Raw genomic sequence first — 22,540 nt, 5'->3', positions numbered from 1 at the left:
CTGTCCCGACTCCCTAGCCCCTCCGCCTGAGGGGAGAGAGGGAGGCAGGCTCGGGTATGAGGAGCGAGCATGGGCAGGACCGCCCGCCCCCGCCCGACTCTATGGAAGAGCGGGAGGGGGGGGAAGAATGACTGGACAGGCGTCTGGCTGGCCCGTGATCACGAAGTGACCACGAGGCGGTAAGACCAAATACGACAACTAAGCCTAGGACAACCACTGATCAGGGAGATGCTATCGGGAAGCATACTGAACTGAAAAGCGGAGGCAAATAAGCCCACTGGGCCGAACCAACTGATCAGAGAGATGCTATAGGGAAGCAACCGAACTGATGAGCGGTAGTATAGGCTCAAAGAGCCAGGACCTAGGCTAAGCCAGACGCCTAACTAACCTAACAATAATAAAATATACAGTTATATAATTAAATAAATGAAAGAAAGAAAACAATATAGCAGGAGAAAAAATCCAGGAGTGTACGACTAACCCGAAGGCAAGTCTACCACTCAAAGCTAGTCAGAGGCCGATACTAAGAACCTGGACTAGGGTCTGGATAGAAGAAGCCTACGTAAGGTAAAATACATGCATGCATGACAAACCTGAGTAGACCGTACCCAAAGCGGATAATCATAAGAGCGAAGATAAATAAGGGGATGTTCTAGGTATGGGAGACCAAGAACGAACCCATCACGAGGCAGAACCATGCTGCCATGCTTCCGACCCCGAGGTCGTATTTATACCTAAAAAACGGCAAATACTGTCTCAGGGCCGGAAAAAACCAACTAACCGTAAATACTGAGTACTTAACTTAGCTGCTGCGATAGCTGCACGCTCCATAATAGAAAATCCAATGAAAGGGCACAAAAAAAACACAGAGAGAAAAATATCACAACCGCTCGTGTGTGCTAACTTGAAAGGATGTCCACCAGAGGCGCAGCAGTCGGCAGCATGGGATGGAGTAGTAGTAGTACGAGCTGCTCACTCTGTGGGTCGGCTCCCCTCTTGGAGGGATTTTGTAGTGGGAGATTTCTATTGGCATTTGGCTCGTGGTAGTGGTCTCACTCGCCTAGTGTTCATACCGACACCCTCCTGGAGGAGGGTGAGCGAGTCAGTTATACTGACCTTTTTCTTTTTTCTTTATTTTATTTATTCTCTGGTATGTGTTAGTACATTTACCCTAGAAATAATAGATTAAAGGATATTTCGCGCAGCGACACGAGCTGAGCCCAGAATAGTAATTTTCAACTTCTCGTGGAAGGTAGGGAGAATTTTTTTTAGAATTCGTCTTCTTACACCTTGTGCATTTGCATACCTTCCTCTTTCCATTGATGTGTTTTATTCTTAAAGTTTACCTGGTCTAGGGTGCTGCATATGTTTTTTAAGCCTGGCTCTTAAGGGTTAAGAACTTAAACATAACAAAACAACTAAGTTTAGCCCAGAACACATAAAATGTTAATTTTTATGTTGTACCTCAACATACATACTGTAAACTAAAAAACTAATTGAAAACTTCATTTAGAATTTAGGCATAAAGTCCAATACAATTCCAATCCTCATCATCGCCTTCACAAGGGTCTTATGAAATTCCATCACCTACTCATGTCTTTTCTGTGCTTTCACTTCCACAAATCTCCTGCCTCCTATAAAACAGTCTTTATCAGAGCAGGTCTTTGTATTTCAATTCTGCTGCAGCCATCAGGCACCTGGTCAACACTTATGTACTACTACAATCTTCATTGGGTGGTGTCAAGGATATGTCCAAGTCATGTATATTTCTCTTTCATTACTATCCAACCGATGCTACACACAAAGAAATTTGGTAATTTACATGCAGTACTACAGTACGTATTTTTCTTATGGTTTTATTCTCAAAAGTCACAACCCACTCAGGAGGCCTGAGATCCCTGGGTGGGCAAGACCGTTCGAATCTTGTTATGAATAATGATATCACAAAGGAGGATCTGATATCAATATCCTTCAGCTTCAAGACTAGGGCCAGTGCGGCCCTGTGGCCTTTTACAGCTGAGACAGAAAGGAGCTTCTCTCGGCGAAGGAAGATGAGGAAATCTATGACCTGTTGCTGCTCAGCCAGAAAAGCCTCTCGCTCGCAAGAGATGGTAGATAACCTCCAGCTGTGAAGACACAGGAACGTCACTGCCTGGTGGTACTGTTCGACATGTGGCTGGCACAGCAAGTTCTGCCATAGGGGAATCTCTCTTGGTGCCTCAGAGAGAAGAGCCAGAAGGTCAGGATACTAAATAGTCTGAGGCCTTTTGGGTACCACCAGAATCATCTGAAGATTCAAGAGTGATCAGCACCCTGCTGGTCACTGATTGAATCAGGCAGAATTGGGAAAAGGCATAAACTTCGAGGTTGTCCCACGGATGTTGGAACATGTCCTTTGCAGCAGCTCATGGGTCCGGAACAATAGAGCAGAAGGTCTCTAGCTTCCTGTTGCACTGGGTGGTGAACAAGTCTATGACTGGATGCCTCTATAGGCTGAACAACCTTTCTGCCATGTCTTGGTGAAGGGACCACTCGGTCCCTACCACCTGATCCCTGGTGGCTGAGCTTGTCTGCTACTACATTCCTCTTGCCTGGAATGTATCTGGTTGACAGCTCTACCGAGTGTACTGTTGCTCACTCATGCACCTGCACTATCAACCAATAAAGCTCGAGAGAGGAGAGTCCCCCTTGCTTGTTGATGTATGCCACTACTGTGGTATTGTCGCTCATCAACACCACCGAGTGTCCCATCACACGTTCCCGAAACTCTTAGAGAGCCAGGAAGGCTGCCTTGAGTTCCAGGATGATGTGAAGGTGCTTATTGTAAAGGTCCCACACCCCTGCAGTCAGCAATTCCTCAGGGTGTGCAGCCCATCCCCTGGTCGATGCATCTGAGAACATTAGCATATCCGGAGGGGGAGTGGAGAGGTCCACTACTATTATGAGGTTCCTGTCGTCGAGCCACCAGTCCAAATCTTCTCTCACCTTCTGCGGAGACTGAAGGTGAAGCCACCCATGAGGAACCAGCTTCTCTAAGGACGACAAGTGACCTATCACGATCTGACACAGCCGAGCAGGCTGTTCCTGTTGAGACAGGAGCCACCTCGCTGCCTCCCTGAAGCTGCTGATATGAGAGTCTGAGGGGAAGACTCTTGCTGCTACCGTGTCTATCAGTATGGCCAGGTACAATGTCCCCTGCTTAGGCTTGAGATTGAACTTCTTGTGATTTATCAGGATCCCTAGATCCCAACATAAATCGAGGAGTCGATCCCTGTCCTCTAGGACCAGTCAATCGTCGAGATACCTCAATAGATGTATCCCGTGCGAATGTGCCCAAGCTGAGACCAGGTTGAACACTTTCATGAACACCTGGGGAGTGGCTGAGAGCCTGAAACAGAGTGGCCAGAATTGGTAGACCATCTCTCTGAGGACAAAGCGGAGGTACTTGTTGGAGGACTAGTAGATGGGTATCTGGAAACACGCATCCTTCAAGTCCACCATAAGCATGAAATCGTTCTTCCTGATAGAGGCAAGCAATATTAGTGTTGTCTCCGTCTTGAACAGAGTCTGGTGAACGAATCGGTTCAGGGGAGAAAGGTCTAAGACCAGTTCTCCATCCCCGAGGTCTTCTCTACAAGAAAGACTCTGCTGTAGAATCCTGGGGACCAATCCGACACGACTTCTACAGCATTCTTGCTCAGCATCATCTTGAATTCTTCCACTAGGGTCTGGTGCATCAGCGACCCTATTGCATACGATGGTAGACGGACCAGGTGGTTGGTAAGAGGTGGCGGAGACTCAAAGGGGAGTAGATATCCTTCCCAAAGGACGTCTACAACCCAGGTCTCTGCTCCATGTTGCTGCCATGTTGCTCAATGGCTCGACAGGCACCCGCTACCAGTAGCAGCAGCTAGAGGGCAATGCTTACCCTAGCATTTCCCCGTTTTGCCCTTAACCCCCTTTCCTGAAGGCAACCTGCAGTGACAACAGAGACCTGAGTCTAGGAGAGCGTGTTCGCCTTGGCAGAACTCTTTCCCAAGAAGGATGCAGAGGTTTTGCCTTGCTGCAGCAGCACTGTGGCTAGCAGCGCCACAGTTGCCAGAGCCACAGCTAGCAGCCTGGCGAGAACATGCATCTTCCTCACGACGCATCCCAGCCCTATTTGAGGTCGAAACCTTGTGCAAAGAGGGCAGTACAGGGGACCTCCTCCTAGCTTCTCCAGCTGGTGAACAAACCTTAGTTCAAACTCCAGAAGTTCCCAGGACCCTGGTCCCTAGGGACAGCATCTCAGTTCCTACTTCCGAACAAGTGGGCAAGCCAGCGAGAGAGCCAACTGCTTCCTCCCTGGAGGGAGGAGGCAGTCCCTCAGAAGTATCGAGGTGAGACTTCTTCGGGGGCGGAGGAGCTACCTTTCCCTTCTTGGATTGTGAAGCCTTTGAAGGGGGAGGTAAGGAGATGGCGACGAGGACGAAGACGAAGCTGAAGATGACAACACCTTGGATCTCTCCTTCTTCGTCGCCTTCCTCTTTGACAGCTTCCGCAGTAGAGTTCTCAGGTTCCCCTAAGGGGCAGCAGATGACTAATCAGGTCCAGGAGCTGGTACAGGGGCAGGAGCAGGAACAGATGCAGGAACAGAGGCAGGACCTACAGCGAGAACAGCAGGCAGGGTCACCTCTGTCACAACCAGAGAGGAGGAGGAGGCACTGCAGTCACAGGAGCTGGCAACTGGTAGGCTGGTAGATGGTGCCTAGTCCCCATCACTACTGTAGGTGACTACATGGGTCACTGCGCTGCTGGCACTTCTACTTAGGTGTGCCAGTAAAGCCTGGATCGATGGAATGCCAGACAGTCCCAAGGAAATCCACACCTGTCCTAAACCTGACACTTCACCTGCAGAGGCAAAAGTTGGGTTAATTTGGGAGGTCCCCCTTAGCTCCAAAGGAGTACCTTTGAAGCGAGTGCTCCCCAGGTCTGCAACCACAGGCCCCCACCATCTTCTTCCCTCTCCAACTCCTCGACAGGAGGTGTATTACCTCCAGCCAGAGTTTTAATTTTCCTGATACTTCCTCCTCCTGGCAAACTTCCACCACTGTGACACCATTCGCATAATTCAATATCTCAAACACACGATCACAACAATTCACAAAGTAAAAAGGAAAAATCCCACCAGGATAGAAAAAAAAATCAGCGATCAGTCAGGTAGAGAGTGGTGAAGAACATGTCTATCCACATCGACAGCTGAAAGCAAATTGGAATGTTTACGTCCAGCTGGAGGGACTACCAACGACCGGACTGGTAGTTAACTACCGAACCACCTTGTTTAAAGATTTCAGCAGTAATGTCCAGGCTACACCTTAAGTAATTCTTATCGTAAAGGACCGAGGGTTTGTATATTGCGTATCAACAACCATTTTTCTGGGCTCAGTTCATGTCGCTGTGTGAAATAATCCTTTAGTTCATTATTTCTTAGGTAAATGAGCTAACAAATACCAGAGAATAAACAAAATAAAGAAGAGGTCAGTATAACTGACTCGCTCACCCAAAATAAAAGAAGGGTGTCGGTATGGTAACTAGGGCGAGTGAGACCACTACCACGAACTTCTTGCCATTTAGAAATTTCCCACAACAAACTCCCTCAACGAGAGAGCTGACCCACAGAGCGGGGCGGCAACTTCTACTACTGCAACCCACGCCAAGCCGACTGCCGCGCCTCTGGTGGTCATCCTTTTCGTTAGCAGACTAGGAGACCCACGTGTTTTGTTTTGCTCTTAGTTTTTTTGGTGTGTTTTCGTGGATTATCGCTACCATGGAATGAGCAGCTATTGCAGCAGCTAAGTTGAGTATCCGCAAGGTTTGGATTTAGTTTCGTTCCATCCAGGTGCCTGTATTTGCCGATTTTTAAGTATAGATACAGGTTCCCGGTCTGGAGCATGGCGGCATTGTTCTGCCTCATGGCGGTTTGGTTCTCGGTCTCCCATACCTGGAACCTTTCCCTTATTTTTAACGTGTGTCTCTAGTCCTTTTATTAATGATATCGTTAGGGGATTTAGCCTACCCCTGGTATTAGGTCATGCATGCATGTCTCTCTACCTTACGTAGGCATTCAGTATTTCTTGTCCAGACCCTAGCCATCGCTCTTCGTATCAGCTCAGGCTAGCTTTGAGTGGTAGACTTTCTTTCGGGTTAGTCGTACACTCCTGGATATTTTTTCTCTTACTGTAATTTTATTTTCCCTTACTTTTGTTTTTTTGTATATTGTGTTTTGGTTAGCCTAGGGCGTCTGGTCTGTTCGCTTAGCCTAGGTCTCAGTGGTCCCATGGTCCTCTTTTACAGTTTGTTGCATCCTTATTGTCAGTTTTGTTGCATCACGTTTGTTGCATCTTTCTGAACAGTTTGGTTGCATTATCCTAGGCTACCGATTCAGTCGGTTGTGTTGTGTTATCGTACCTTGGTCACCTCGTGATCGCGGTACAGCCAGACGCCCGTCCCAGTCGCCTATCCCCCCCCCCCCCCCCGGCTCTCCCCATAGAGTAGGGGGGAGGGAGGTTTGTCCTTGCTCGCTCCATCCGGGCCTGACTCCCTCTCTCCCTACGCGGAGGGAGTAGGGGAGTCTGGACAGACACTTGGCTGGGAGTGACCTTGCTCTCCCTTGTTTGCGGTGGTGCTTCGCTGTGACGTAGTTGGGGGGTTGGCCTCCCCTCTCCTTTGTTGCTCCAGCGCTCCGCCGTATGCTCGGGAACTGTTTTCGCCCCTCCTCGCTTCCCTCCCCCGTGACGACGGATCTCTGTTCTCTTTCCTGGAGCCCCATCGATTACGGGAGGGAGGTACGGTAGCCCCGCCTGCCGGCGGAGTGTATGCGTTTTCAGTTGGTCCCTTTTTGCTTTCCACCGTTCCTTCTCTCCGGCGAGTGCCCTAGGCATTTCTCCGGCGGAGTCGGACAGCGCCGCGCTTCTGAGTCGTTCTCCGGAACTAGTTTAACTTTATTTATGCTTAAGTTAATTATAAGCTATTTATAAGTTACCTTAAGCTGGGTTCCTCCCCTGACCTTGGTGTTTTTCATTCTCCGGCTTACACCAGAGTCTTCATTTTTATGCCTTTTAAGGTGATAGGGGAGGGGTTATGCCCGAAAATTTATTATTATCCGGCATGCAACGGAGTACTAGAGTAGCCCTGTGAGTGTTATATCGATACTCATGTATCCTTCCACTTACAGGCTACCAACTGTGAGCACCCGGGGTGCAACGCTGTGCTCCAAGACCCCTGCGGGCATGAGGTCTACAGGTCTCATGCTCCTTGCTTGACGACTCACGGCAACTTGCAGGTCTGGTTCCACGAGACGTGTACAATCTGCTACGATCTCGTGAGTCAGTTTTTGGACGGGGTAAGTATTTTTCCATCAACATATTCATAGGACATGAATTCTGACATGTATATATTAAGCTTAAGTTTTCTCTGATATTATGAAATATGTGCTGATATTGTCTAGACTTAAGCTTATTTTATTCTAAAGGTTGAATCTCAACTTTAGCCTAAAAATCTAATAGACACCCTCTCTTCCAGGCTGCCGTGGTCAGAGAGACTGCTCTAGCAACCTTGAGAGCTTGGGTCGGCGGCTTCGGGAAGAACGCCGCCAAGGGACAGCTCTACATTCTGGAGAAGAGGTTGGCTGTCCTACTGTTTCCTGGCGGCAAGTCGACGGGGTACGCCGACCCTACGGAGGCAGCCTCGACGATGGCGGCGATCCAACGGCAGGTCGCCCAATGTCTGAAGGAACCAGGCCAGGATATATTGGCGGAGGTCGCCACTCTAGACCTTAATGCAGAGCCTATGGTAGGCGTAGATGATTTGTTAGTCGAGGTAGGTACGTTGGACGCTCAAGGGGTTTCCTTGGGCGCCACTGGATCTTCTTCTCCTGCTCCTTCTGCTGCTTCCTTCCAGGGCTTTACGGGAGCGGAGCTCACGTATAGTACGCCCGGCGCTTCTGTGGTTCCCAAAGTGAAGGGTCACAGAGCGCAGAAAACTTTGACCAAGACGTCGTCGTCCAAAAAGACTTCTTCGGCGTCTTCTTCTCGTAAGTCTTCGGCTTCCAATCCCGGAGCAGAGAAAGGGAAGACATCTTCTTCGGGCTCTAGAGGATCGAAGAGTAAGTCCTCCAAGGAGAGATCCCGTACTCCGGCGGAGTCGGTGGTCTCTCCTTCCCCTACGGTACCTCTAGTGAGTTACCCATCTACTTCTACATCAGTTCCCAGCTTTGATCCTAACGCTTTCTCCGCCGGGATGATGCAACAGATGGGAGATCTAGTAGGGTCGCTGAGGACTAGCATGGAACAGATGTTCTCTCAGTTGTCAGACAGGATTGCCACACAGGAGAATCTCATGTCCGGCTTCAACCAAGCTCCTCAAGCTGCCTCTCCGGCACCTGGCGCAGGCCTACTCCAACTTCCTCCTCATGATTCCCTCCCTCCATTCTCCATGAACAATCCCTGGAGAGTAGCCTCATATGCTCCTTTCCAGGATGGGTTCATCTCTATCCCAGAGTGTGGTACTCGAAGAATCGAAGACTTCGAGTTCTACCCGGAGAATCTTCAACCTCCGTTCATTGGCTACGCCAGGCTGACGGAGGCTGCTATGAATAGGGAGGACAAGGTTCCTAAGGAGACAGTGCTGTACTCCAGGGACCAGGCTCAGAGGGAATGGCTCCGGTGTTTGGATGAGATGGACTGTGTCAACACCAGAATCCAAGCGTTCAAGAGTCCTTTCACCATCTTTACGATGGAGGAAGAGACTCCTCTTCCTTTCTTGACGAAGATCGCCAGCGTTACCATCCAGGCTGGCTTAAAAGGAGAGCCCTTACCGCAGCTGAGAGAGGCAGACCCCACATCACCCTTACTTCCTTCGCTTGGTGATTTGTGGGAAGACCTACCGAACACCTTTTCAGTAGGAAAACTTAAGCCGGACTGCGCGATGGACCAGTTCGGCGAGAAGCTTCCGAGACTCCCCGATAGCCTCATTCAGTCTGAGTTTGAGGCTAGGACTATGCTGGCCAGGTCTCTTAACACCATGGCGATGACTGAAGTAGCGGCCCTATCATATGCTTCGGAACCGCTATTCAAGCTTTTGACCAAATCACAGACTTGTACAGTCCAATCGGACTTGTATGAGTTTTGGTTGCTAGGGTCAACTGCCGAAAGCATGTCCTTCAGGAAGCAACTATTCGGCATGAGCCGAATAAGTTGCTCTCCTCCAACATTTGGGGGGCAGACCTCTTCCCAGAAGCTATGGTGAAAGAGGTTCAGAACGAGGCCACGAGGCTCAATCAGAGCCTCAAAGACCGCTGGGGCCTCTCCGCCAAAAGACGACAAGACCCTTCGTCATCAGGTAAGAAGCTGAAGAAGTCCAAAAGGTTTCAGCCTTATCAAAAGAAGCCTCAGCACTTCGGTCAGGCTGTGTCTGCGGTACCAGTCGCTCAGCCAGGACAGCCTTCCACGTCGAAGGCTCAGGCTCAGCCTATCTTCCTGATTTCCCCACAATCCCAACCTTCCACGTCCTATGCTGTCTCCCCGGCCTTTAACCAGGTGTACGAAGGCCAGGCCTTTCAGCACTTCGACCGGTTTGCCAGGGGAAGTAGAGCCAGAAGAGCCTTTCGTCAGAGAGGATCAGGAAGGTTGCTCAACAGGGGAAAGCACTTCCGTGGAGGCCGCGGAGGTCACTCAGCTCAACAGCAGTGAGATCTCCAAGGTAGGAGGGAGACTGTTTCTCTTCCGGCATCGGTGGGGATTCAGCAAGTGGGCACAAAGTATTGTGTCGAAAGGCCTGGGTTGGAGTTGGATCGGAGGCCCCCCTCCACCCAGACCATTCCTTCAACTTCCATCTAAGGAATTGACAGTATGCAGAGGAACTCCTTCAGAAAGGAGCAATAGCGAGAGTCAAGCGGTTAAAGTTTCAAGGTCGCTTATTCAGCGTGCCAAAGAAAGGCTCATTAAAAAGAAGAGTAATCTTAGACTTGTCCCAGTTAAACTTAGCCATTCGCTGCGACAAGTTCAAAATGCTGACTATCTCGCAGGTGCGGACCTTACTTCCCCGTGGGGCCGTCACCACCTCTATCGATCTTACAGACGCATACTATCATATCCCTATTGCAAGACACTTTCGCCCTTACCTAGGCTTCAAGCTAGGAGACCAAGCGTTCTCGTTCAAGGTAGTGCCCTTCTTTCTGAACGTAGCCCCCAGGGAATTCACGAAGATAGCGGAAGTAGTGGTTCAACAACTAAGGTCTCAAGGGATAATGGTAGTAGCGTACCTCGACGACTGGTTGATTTGGGCACCAACAGTCGAGGAATGCCGCAAAGCCACAAAGAAAGTCATTCAGTTCCTGGAATATCTGGGGTTCCAGATAAACAGGACAAAATCAAGACTCACTCCAGAGTCCCGTTTTCAATGGCTGGGCATTCAATGGGATTTATCCTCTCACAGTCTGTCCATTCCGATAGCCAAAAGGAAGGAAATAGCGAAGTCAGTGAAGCAATTTCTAAGGTACAAATATGCTTCAAGGAGAAACCAGGAAAGAATCCTAGGTTCCTTTCAGTTTGCCTCAGTGACAAACATCTTGATGAAAGACAAACTGAAAGATTTAAGCAGGATCTGGCACTCAAGAGCAAATGTCAGATCCAGAGACAAGTTGTCAACAATCCCGCAAATTCTCCGAAATCGTCTGCGTCCTTGGACAAAGATGAAGAATCTGTCCATGACAGTGCCTCTTCAATTCCCTCCTCCGGGAATCACTATCCACACAGACGCTTCATTAAGCGGCTGGGGAGGATATTCTCAATTCAAGAAAGTTCAAGGAACTTGGTCACTCCAATTCCGCCAGCTCCACATAAATGTATTGGAAGCAATGGCAGTGTTCCTAACCCTGAAGAGGCTCCTTCCACCAAAGAACTCTCATGTAAAGTTAGTTCTGGACAGCGCAGTAGTAGTTCACTGCATAAACAGGGGAGGCTCCAAGTCAAGGCACCTGAATCATGTCATAGTAGCCATCTTTTCCCTGGCGGACAAGTTCAGTTGGCACCTCTCCTCCACCCATCTGGCGGGAGTGAGGAATGTTATAGCAGACGCTCTATCCCGGTTAGTCCCACTGGAGTCGGAATGGTCGCTGGACAACAATTCGTTCCAATGGATACACCGGAGGGTACCAGGTCTACAAGTAGATCTGTTTGCCTCTCAAGCGAACCACAAACTTCCTTGTTATGTGGCTCCCAACCTGGACCCTCTGGCCTATGCCACAGACGCTCTATCCATAGACTGGAACAAGTGGAAAAAGATTTACATCTTTCCTCTGGTGAATCTTCTCCTGAAAGTTCTGAGCAAACTCAGGACTTTCAATGGGCAAGTAGCTCTAGTAGCACCGGACTGGCCGAAGAGCAATTGGTACCCCCTGCTGCTGGAATTGGGTCTTCGTCCCCTTCGGATTCCCAATCCCAGACTCTCCCAGTCGGTACAAATGAAGACTGTGTTCGCTTCCTCAGGAATTCTCAAAGCCCTAACTTTATGGACTTCATGAAGTTTGCGGCCAAGAGGGATGCAAATATAGATCCACAAAATATCCTCTTCTTAGAATCAGATAAAAGGGATTCAACTTTGAGGCAGTATGACGCTGCAGTTAAAAAGTTGGCATCTTTCCTGAGAGAATCGGACATCAGAATCATGACAGTCAATTCAGCTATATCCTTTTTCAGATCCTTATTTGAAAAAGGGTTCGCAGCTAGCACTATTACGACAAACAAGTCAGCCTTGAAGAAGATCTTTCAGTTGGGTTTTAATATAGACTTAACAGACTCCTACTTTTTGTCTATTCCCAAGGCTTGTGCTAGACTTAGACCTTCTTTAAGGCCTACTTCAGTGTCATGGTTTCTGAATGATGTTCTAAAACTGGCTTCAGATACAGATAATACGACATGTTCATTCATAATGCTCTTAAGAAAAACATTATTTTTATTAAGCTTGGCTTCAGGAGCTAGAATTTCAGAACTGTCGGCGCTATCCAGAGATTCCGGTCATGTAGAATTTCTCCCCTCAGGAGAAGTTCTGCTTTCTCCGGATCGCAGCTTTTTAGCAAAAATGAGGATCCTTTGTTGAGGTGGGAACCATGGAAAGTCATTCCCCTTCCTCAAGACCCTTCTCCTTGTCCGGTGATGATCTTGCGAGCCTTTCTGTCTAGGACATCCTCCTCCTCTTCGGGTCCCCTCTTTAGGAGAGAAAAAGGTGGAACCTTATCAATTAAAGGTATAAGACAACAGATCCTCTACTTTATTAAACAGGCTAACCCTGAATCTTTCCCTAAGGCACACGATGTCAGGGCAGTGGCCACCTCAATTAATTATTTTCAGCATATGAACTTTGATGATTTGAAAAAGTATACTGGATGGAAATCGCCGACAGTATTTAAGCGTCACTACTTGAAGTCTTTGGAATCTCTGAAATTTTCAGCAGTAGCAGTGGGAAACATAGTTTCCCCTGACTCTGCCCAGTAGTATAGTTGAAGATCCAGATCTCCTTTCTACCTACCTTACCTAACATTTTGTCTAGCCTACCATATTGCTCTACACTTTGTCTCGAGCCTTAGCTGCTCTCATGATTGCTTGGTGGTGTGTCCCTTATTTTTGTGCTAGGTTCACCCACAAATGTTTGTATATATTTATCATTATGAGTGTGGTCCCCTTATTTTTATGCTAGGGTTCCACACTCATTTAACAATGGTTTGTTGCCTTATGGCTTTGTATATATGAATTCATTAAGTGTGTTGTTTTATGTTATTTTCCCACACACATGTTAATTTACATATTCATACTTGTAACTTGTTTAAATACTTTTGTAAATATTTTATAGCTATAAGTTACATTTATTTTTGTTATCCCTTATTCAGAAATTGTCTGAAGACTCTGTATGAATATTCCAATTTTATTTCAATTATAGTATTTTAGTTAAGTTTTTAGTTTTATTGAGACCCTCTGTACTTCTTCAATCTTGTGCTATTTTTCTGGTACTATTTCACACAGCGACACGAACTGAGCCCAGAAAAAGGATTTTGACGTAGGAAAAATCTATTTCTGGGCGATTGGTTCGTGTCGCCCAGTGAAATCCCTCCTCTTCCCAACCCTTCGCCCAAGATTGATTGCTAACTTCAGGATGGCCACCAGAGGCGCGGCAGTCGGCTTGGCGTGGGTTGCAGTAGTAGTAGTTGCCGCCCCGCTCTGTGGGTCGGCTCTCTCGTTGAGGGAGTTTGTTGTGGGAAATTTCTAAATGGCAAGAAGTTCGTGGTAGTGGTCTCACTCGCCCTAGTTACCATACCGACACCCTTCTTTTATTTTGGGTGAGCGAGTCAGTTATACTGACCTCTTCTTTATTTTGTTTATTCTCTGGTATTTGTTAGCTCATTTACCTAAGAAATAATGAACTAAAGGATTATTTTACTGGGCGACATGAACCAATCGCCCAGAAATAGAATTTTCCTACGTCAAAATCCTTTTGTTCATTAAGACTTTCATGGCTGCTCCTATCTCAGACACAGAATGCACTACCAAGTTTAACTTCTTATTAAACCTAGATTCAAGATTGGTAACGTCATCGGGGTTAGAAGCATGGGAGCTAGGCACAAGTCTGTGGATTGATAGCAGGAGGGCTGGGAACAGGAGAAAAGGCAGAATAGCAAAAGAATGAACAGCAAGACAAAGATCTGACTTAGGCTTAGGGGAAGAATCTAGGCTAACAGAAGCCCTACTCTCAGCGCATTATAAGTAAGGTTTTCATAAGATTTTTGACGATTTTCCGGCTTACGACACGTCTCAAGAGCGGAACCCCTGTCGTAAGCCAGGGACTGCCTGTAATTCATAAAGCTAACAAACGGGAACAAAAGCTTGAAGGCTACATGAAAGTGACAATACTTCACGAAATTCTAGTGAGAATAATTAAAAGATTGGTGAACAAGGATGCAGCAAGCTTGACAATATGTAATTGTATGAGAAGCAAAAAAAGAATGACACTCGTTAAGTGGACGGGGATTGTCACCTACACTAAACTATTGAAGGTCTAATGCAATTGTTACATTAAAGGTTGCCACACAAGTAGGAACTATAGCTATGTAATTACTTGGCAAGTTACTTATATGAAACTCCACATTTTGCCTGAATCAAATTTGGTTTTCCAGTGACTGACTGAATGATAATGGCACTAAACTATCACTGTAGAGAAACTTAAGCATTCCTAACCATGATTCTTAAATTTATGTCCTTTTATCAGTTTAAACCTTGAGAATAGCAAACAAAAATGATCTTACTTCTACATAAAAATTCTGGCGTACTGCAGCATATCTAGCAATACATTTCCAATCCATAATAATGGTGACATGAAGTTTAACAACAATTTTTAAATCATCCTCATTGAAAATTCAGTCTTACTAAAAGGGTAAGCAGAATGCACTACTTGAATCACCTGTAAATCATACAAACTTCACTTGCATTTCACCTTGCCAAGGTAATTAATCATTACTTTCTCCATATTTTCTGAGCTTTCATACTGGTCTTTGGCCTACTACTACAAACTGATTACCTCCCACCTGAATAAGAATCCAAAACATCATGATTTGTTAGCATTAGGATGAAATAAGGAAAGAAATATTTCTGTAAAAGAAATAATTTACCTGTTGTCTTTTCAAAAGTGTGGCCTGTTTATGTACTGTTTCTTCATATTCCTGCAGTAGATGCTCCCTGAATAAAAAACACAGTGACAATTACTTTAGTACTGCATTACAAATATAAAAATAAACAATAAATAAGACAGGTATACAAGAAAAGGTGCAACTGACTAACATAGAAACTTGGTATAACTGACTGAAATTGTAAAAATTCAAATCCTTTTTACACAAAAATGTTGGCAATGGTTAAATTTAGGGTATATCACAATAATTTACTTTTATTAAAGTAAATTGTATTTTTCCTAACTATACAAACCTTAGGTCCTTTATATTTGGGATTACTTTCAGCATAGGTTGGAATACGGGTGTTAAATTCTTGAACAAGGTGGATTGATGGGAATAATGTGAGTGAGCTTCTAGAACTGACTGGAGTTCAGCACACCTGGGCTATTCCTCTTGGTTGAAAGAGCGAGGAGGAGCGTCCTGCCTCTGACAACTTGATCGGAGTAGTATAGGAGCTGCATGATCAAGAGTCAGACTACTGGGCCTTTTCAAAATGAGTGAGGAATCGTAACTCATCTAAAAAAAATGGCTGGGAAGAATATTTAGAGTCAGAAGCAGTAATCCAAAGACTTGTGAAGAGTTTGCACTATTGCCAGCCTCCTTCCTCCCCTTGCTAGAGGAAGGAGCAGGATTGCTTCTATGATTCTGATAAGAAAAATGACATTTTTGAAAGTCAAATGTATTTTTCCCTAACCATACAAACCTGGAGTCCTTTACTTAGGATAGACTGCAGCTCAGCTGAGACCACCGGCTAATACATTCTTTTATATACCGAGGTAGTAACTACCGGGCCGGTAGTTATATGCCCAGAGGTGGGGAAGCACTGCCTCCCCACCAGCTCACTGAGTCATCACTTTGATTACAGCCAAGACTTTGATGATGACCCCGGAATCAAGGGGGTGGGTGTTTGGCGGGACCATACAAGTAAAGGACTCCAGGTTTGTATGGTTAGGAAAAAATCACAATTTGTCAAAAATTGTATTTTTCCTAACTATACAAAACTGAGGTCCTTTAACAATAGGAATGTAATCAGCAGCAGCTGGAACCGATCATAAGCTTGAACAAGGAGGTTCGATAGTTAACTGCTTGTCCGATAGTCGGGTGTCCTGGCCGACTGGGAGGTGAAGCTTCACTTGGCTTTAGGCCCAGGAAACAGAGTGAAGGTGGCATAAGGTGGGACTACATGTAAAGGACCTCAGGTTTGTATAGTTAGGAAAAATACAATTTTCGACAAATTGTGATTTGTTCCGATACGTAATACAAACCATCGGTCCTTTAACAATAGGAAGACTCACTTATTGGTGGGCGGAATCCGAGTCTTATGAACAGACTGGTGTTCGTCCGACCTTGGTTCCCTCCCTGGTCGTAAGAGAAGAGGGAGGGATCCTAGCCTCTGTCCAGCTGATCGGGGTGTGCACCGCAGGATCAGTGGTCAGACCTCTGGACCAAATTCATAAGAGGGAGGCAAGCGTGCCTCTTATGAATAGCAAGCAAGAACTAGTTCCTACTTCAAGAGCCAAATATGAAATCATGGGTTTGTCTCTTGTTGGCATCCACACCCCACCCTTGTTAGGGGCATGGTGGATAATCACTCCTATCCCTACTGAAAGGGATAAGACGGGGCCAGTCGCGTAGCTTACCTGCATCTGCCTCCTGTCCAGCGTAGTGATGACCGTGGCCCTCTGCCCACAGGTAGAGGAGAGAAAAGAGGAGGAAGAAAAGCCAGTCACACTCTCTTTCACTCGTCCATTCATGCAGTCACACAAGGATGCGATGCTGTTCTGTCCGCTCAGGTGCTGGGTAAGCTACACAACTTGTTGAGCAGCCACCACGGGTCCCAAGGAGAAGGTATCCAAGGACCTGTGGGCGATATCCCGAAGATAGAAAGATGTGAAGGTGGTCTGGTTGGCCCAAACCCCTGCCTTCAGCACCTGTGCCACGGAGAAGTTCTTGCAAAACGCAAGGGTTGGACCAATACCTCTGACTTTGTGGGCTCTCGGACGAGGGGTACGGGTGTTGTCACTCCTGATTACCTCATGAAGCCAGAAAGAAAGTGTGTTCTTGGACACCTTGGTAACCCCGGTTCTAACAAAGAGGCATCGACACTCAGGCCTGAGGTCCCGAATTCTCTTCAGACAGCGCTGTAGCGCCATCACAGGACAAAGCAGCATCTCATCCGCATCATCGTCGGTGAAGTCCTTCAGGGAGGGAATCGTGAATGACTCGAACCGGTCGTCAGGGACTGAAGGATTCTGAGTCTTCGCTACGAAGTCCGGGACAAAATTGAGCGTCGCAGATCCCCATCCACTTGCATGTTTTACATCGAAAGAAAGACCATGAAGTTCCCCTACTCTCTTCGCCGATGCCAGGGCCAGCAAGAAGAGGGTCTTGAGGGTCAGATCCCTGTCTGATGACTCTCGGAGTGGCTCGAAGGGTCTTCGAGTCAAACTGCTAAGGACAAGAGTCACATCCCACCCCGGGGCCTGAGTTCCCTGGGTGGGCAAGACCTCTCGAAGCTCTTCATTAGAAGGGAGATCTCGAAAGAGGAGATGTCCACTCCCCGCAGTTTAAGGACTAGGGCCAGGGCGGCTCTGTAGCCTTTAACTGCGGAGACGGAGAGGAGCTTCTCTCAGAGAAGGAAGACGAGGAAATCCACTACCTGCTGAAGAGTGGCTCTGAGACACCAACCACAGAAGACGGACCACTTCCCCTGGTACACAGCGGCAGAGGACTGCCTGAGGTACCCAGCCGTGAAAAGACAGGGATCGAACCGATCGGTGGTACCATTCCACGTGTGGCTGGCACAGGAGGTTGTGCCAAGGGGGAATCTCTCTCGGTGCTTCGGCAAGCAGAACCAGCAGGTCTGGATACCAAACGGCCTGGGGCCCTTTGGGTGCCACCAGAATCATCCGAAGATTCGCGGCGACCAGCACTCTGCTGATCACCTTGCGAATCAGACAGAAAGGGAGAAAGGCGTAGACGAAGAGGTTGTCCCACGGGTGTTGAAGAGTGTCCTCTGCAGCTGCCCATGGGTCCGGAAGAGCCTTTCCGCCACGTCTGGGTGAAGGGATCACTCGGTTCCTATCACCTGATTCCGACAGCTGAGCTGTCTGCCACTACATTCCTCTTGCCTGGAATGTAGTGAGCTGACAGCTCTACCGAGTGAGCCATGGCCCACTCGTGCACCTGCAACGTCAACTGATGCAACAGGAGGTACACTAGGGCCCCCTGTATGTTGATGCATGCCACTACCATGGTGTTGTCGCTCGTCAACACCACTGAGTGTCCCATCAGACGGTCCTGGAACTCTTGGAGAGCGAGAAACGCTGCCTTGAGCTCCAAGACACTGATATGAAGGTGCTTGTCGTGATGATCCAACACACCCGCAGCCAGCAACTCCTCCAGGTGTGCGCCCCATCCCTTGGTTGATGCGTCTGAAAACAGCAACATCTCGGGGGGAGGAGGAGGAGGAGGAGGAGGAGGAAGAGGAGGAGGAGGAGGAGGAGGAGGAGGAGTGCAAAGAGGCACTCCTCTTACGAGGTTCCCGTTGTCCAGCTACCAGGTTAGGTCCTGCCTCACCTCCTCCGTGAGAGACACGGGAAAGTACGGCGGGTCTCTTGCCTGTGACCAACTCTCCTTTAGCCTCCACTGAAGAGACCGCAGGTGAAGACACCCGTGAGGGACTAACTTCTCGAGAGACGACAGGTGACCAATCACAACCTGCCACTGCTGAGCTGGCTGCTCCTGTAGGGACAGGAACCGTCCGGCTGCTTCCCTGAACCTGCTGATCCGCGAATCTGCGGGGAAGACTCGCTCAGCTACCGTATCGATCAGCATGCCCAGGAACTTCATCCTTTGCTTGGGCTCGAGATCCGACTTCTCAAAATTCACCACGATCCCAAGATGGCGGCAGAACTTGAGGAGTCGATCCCTGTCCTGTAGCAACTGTGAGCGGGAGCTTGCCAGGACCAACCAATCGTTGAGATACCTCAGAAGACATATCCCTACCGAATGGGCCCAAGCCGACACCAGAGTGAACACTTGCGTGAACACCTGTGGGGCGGTTGAGAGACCGAAACAAAGTGCCCTGAATTGGTATACCGTCCCGTTGAGGATAAAGCGGAGGTACTTCCTGGAGGATTGGTGGATGGGTATTTGAAAATATGCATCCTTCAGGTCCACCGAAAGCAGGAAATTGTTCTCCTTGATGGAGTCGAACACTGAGCGTGCTGTTTCCATCATGAACTGAGTCTGGCGAACAAAACGGTTCAAGGGAGAGAGATATCACCGGTCTCCAGGCCCCCGTAGGTTTCTCCACCAGGAAAAGTCGGCTGTAGAAACCCGGTGACTAATCTCGCATGATCTCCACAGCTCCTTTGCTCAGCATGGTCTTTACTTCTTGTATCAGTGCTACGTCCCTGGCAGACCTGGGACGTACGTCTGAAGGTGGACCGGGTGTGAGGTGAAGGGTGCCCTCGACTTGAAGGGTTGTAGGTATCCCTCCCGAAGGACATCCACTACCCAGGTCTCGGCTCCATAGTGCTGCCAAGTTCCCCAATGGCTCGCCAGGCACCCCCTCCCCACTTCCGGCAGCAGTTGAGGGGGAACTCTGTCCCTAGCGTCTCCCTCTCTTCCCCTTCCACTTAGCCCCTTTCCTGCGAGAGAAGGAGGCTTGAGAGGAGGGCTGACACTCACTTCTCAAAAGCAAGAGGGAGGCTGGGTCTTACCTTGTGCTACCCTCTACGATGCTGATGTCTTAGGACCGGAGGAAGCGCTAGCCAAGCTCCAAGGCTTGGCTGCAGTTGAATGAGACTCCCCAAAAGTCTTTGTAACTGCCTGGTGTGTTAAGCGGTCACTGCCCTCAGCTCTCCGCTTCTCTACCACAAAGTCCACCATCTCTCTGGGGAAGAGAGAGGAGGAACCCAGCAACGGTCCGTTGCATAGACCCAACATCACCTCTTGACTGGCCGCTCTGGTTACGCGAGTCAGGACTGAGTCCCATCTCCTAAGAACCAGGTTGGCTGTCTGGTGGGCGAGGTAGGAAATGGCCCTACCTCCAGACTGGCAGAGTCTCCTGAATGCTGAGTCTTCCTTGGGGACGATAGGTCCCGACGAGGCTGCGACTCTGGATACCATGAGGGACCACAGATCCAGCCATGAGACAGCCTGGAAATCTGCCATGGCAGTGGATTCCAGGGCCGATGCCTCTTGCTGTGAGAACCAGAGGTTCTCAGACAGCGTTCACCTGCTCCAAAACACCGTTGGCTAAGGAGGACCGGGGTAGTCCCACCGTCGCTCTGGGTTCCTTCTTAGGCCCCAAGAACGACTCCAACCTCGATGGAGGGTCAGAGGGAGCAACCACCGATCCTTCCCCGAGGTTGTTGTGCTGACGAATCAGCACAATGACCTCTGCAAAGGACCCTTGTATCTCGGGGGTGACCGCATCCTGAGGCGATGGACTGTCAGATCCATCCAGACCGATCACCTCTCGAGACACTCTACCTTCAGGAGGAAGAACTTTGCCAGACCCCTTGTGGTCTCCTCCAATTACTTGAGCACACGATCTGCTTGGTTCTAGGACCGAGCCAGGCTCATAGGAGCACACTCTTCGCAGTTACTCCTGTTCGCCTCGCTCCTCCTGGTGTAGCCCGAGGAGGTTGAAGGGACAGGTGAGCAGGTGAGGAAGACCTGATGCTCCTACCCTGCCTACCAGTGGAACTGGCAGGCTGGGAGGACTGCAGGCAATCGCCAACCCGCGGTGGTGATCGACCTGCAGGTCTGGACCAGCGGTCTCCATGCGGAGAAGCACTGGACGAGGACGGTAGCATCGGTCTTGTGCGTCAGGGGAGCTGCTACCAGTCGTGCGAGCCATCTGGTCCTGGTGGGAGCAACAGTCGGGTAACTGGTAGCGTCCGCTAATGTAGTGAGAGCGAGCACTGTCCTCACGACATGCCACGTTACCAGAAGCAGCCGAGGCTGTTCCTGGTGACCGGGGAGACCTCTTCCCAGCCTCGACACGTGGACGGTCCGGTGGGACCGTCACGTCAACCCTGGGAACCGGACGATTGCTGTGCGAGCAATCGCCGGTCTGGTGAGATTCACCTGAGCGACTCTTACCATCCTTCCGCTCCATGCCTGGATCCTGACGTGAGTGTGCTCAGTCGTCTGGTTCCTGGCTGCACGATCACCGGTGGTGACCGTACACTTAGTGACGCGAGCGAGCGAGTGGCCGACACGGTTCCTGGTCCGGAGGTAGAACCTCTGGAGCCGGGAGCTGACCGCTGGTATCTCCACAGTCCCCGTCTTCTTCCCTGAGGAAGGAGAGACGGGCCGTTCCCGGAGGAACGGAGGACCAGCAGAAGACCCACCTGTCCCGCTGGAGGAGCCAGACCCTTAGAAGTCTCTGAGCGAGACTTCTTAGGGGGGGGCAAGGCCACCTTCTTCTTCCTCGGCTGGGGGACCTTGGAAGTCGAAGGGGAAGAGGCGGCAGAAGACGACAACACCTTCCTCTTCACCAGCTTCCTCAGGACAGCAGACAAGTCTCCCATCCAGGCTGGAGCTAGGGCAGTTGCAATGGCAACAGGGCCCAACTCCACCTGTCCGGAAGGACCTGCGGGAGCAGCAGCACTTCCACAGGCAGGAACAGAGGCAGCAGGTACGGTGACAGCTACTGGAGGACGATCCAAATGGGAGCTCTTCGGACACTCGAAGTCAGGGGGCAGAGCGAGGACAGCAAAACCAGGTGGAGGAGGAACCATCTCCCTCCAGGGTACGTACGACAGCGGAGCTTGTACCGCAGCCGAAGGGGTGACCATAGTCTTGTGCTGTGTGTACATCAGGTGCGGTGGAGCAGCATAACCTGGTGTTGAGACGGTCGTAGTCATCCTCGTCTCCACCCCTTGAGTGACCCCGGCAGAGGCAGACACACCTGAGGAAGCAACAGTCGGGTTAATGGGGGGGGTTCATGTTCACTCAAAGGGGGAAGGATCCCACCCTGAGTGGACAGAAGACCTGAGTAGAACTCCAGGTCTGGGTGTCGCCCTCCTTCCTCTGCACTCAACAAGCCATATGCGGGAGCTGACGAGGAGGGAGGAAAGAAGATGATGTGTCGGTGACCAGAGGTGTCGAGGGAGAGCTTTCTGATGACACCTTAGCGGCTCTATGTGGCTTCTTCCTCTTCTCGTACAACTCCCACTGTTCCTCCGACCAAGAGACACAAACATCACACATAACTGACCGAGAGCATTCACGCCCTCAGCATCTAGTACATAAGGGATGAGGGTCCACGGCATCGCTGGACCTAAAAGCCCCACATTTACAGCCTCCCACTCCAGGACACACTCTCCAGTCGGATGGGGGGCGAGGGGGCTTCTCCAATTCGTGGGACTGCATGTTACACAGCGATGCACTTCCAAAAATAAGAACAAAAAAATAATAACAGAGTACTTACAATCACTTCCACACTATTCTAAGAGAAACAAGTTGAAAAGTAATCCAAAGCTTTGATAACCTCACAACAGAGGCGGGCAGAGAAGGAAGTACAAGTCTTCACCTGATGGCAGTTGAAAGCAAAGTGATATGTTTACCTTCAGTCGGGCGGGACTCCCGACCATTGGACAAGCAGTTACTGCCGAACTACTTTGTTAGTAAATCTTACGACCGGTCCAGCTGGCGCTGAATAGTAATTCCTTATGTAAAGGACAGATGGTTTGTATGATGTGTCTGAACAAAAGTGGGTTTGTACATTAATTATTAAAGTCAATTAATTATTAACATCAAACACAATAA

General features: G+C 49.1%; 1 protein-coding gene across 5 annotated transcripts in view; it reads right to left on the bottom strand.

Moving 5' to 3' along the window:
- LOC135206259 (myosin-11-like) overlaps positions 1 to 22,540 on the bottom strand; it is a 1,008,036-nt gene that overhangs the window by 88,652 nt on the left and 896,844 nt on the right. For all 5 annotated transcript variants that reach the window (XM_064237668.1, XM_064237666.1, XM_064237664.1 and 2 more), the window contains one exon: positions 14,696 to 14,762. In XM_064237668.1, the coding sequence (XP_064093738.1) occupies positions 14,696 to 14,762 (67 nt within the window). The remainder of the gene's footprint in view (positions 1 to 14,695; positions 14,763 to 22,540) is intronic.

Source organism: Macrobrachium nipponense, chromosome 29 (genome assembly GCF_015104395.2).
Source record: "Macrobrachium nipponense isolate FS-2020 chromosome 29, ASM1510439v2, whole genome shotgun sequence".
Taxonomy (NCBI): domain Eukaryota; kingdom Metazoa; phylum Arthropoda; class Malacostraca; order Decapoda; family Palaemonidae; genus Macrobrachium; species Macrobrachium nipponense.
This window is presented reverse-complemented; position numbering and strand designations above follow the sequence as displayed.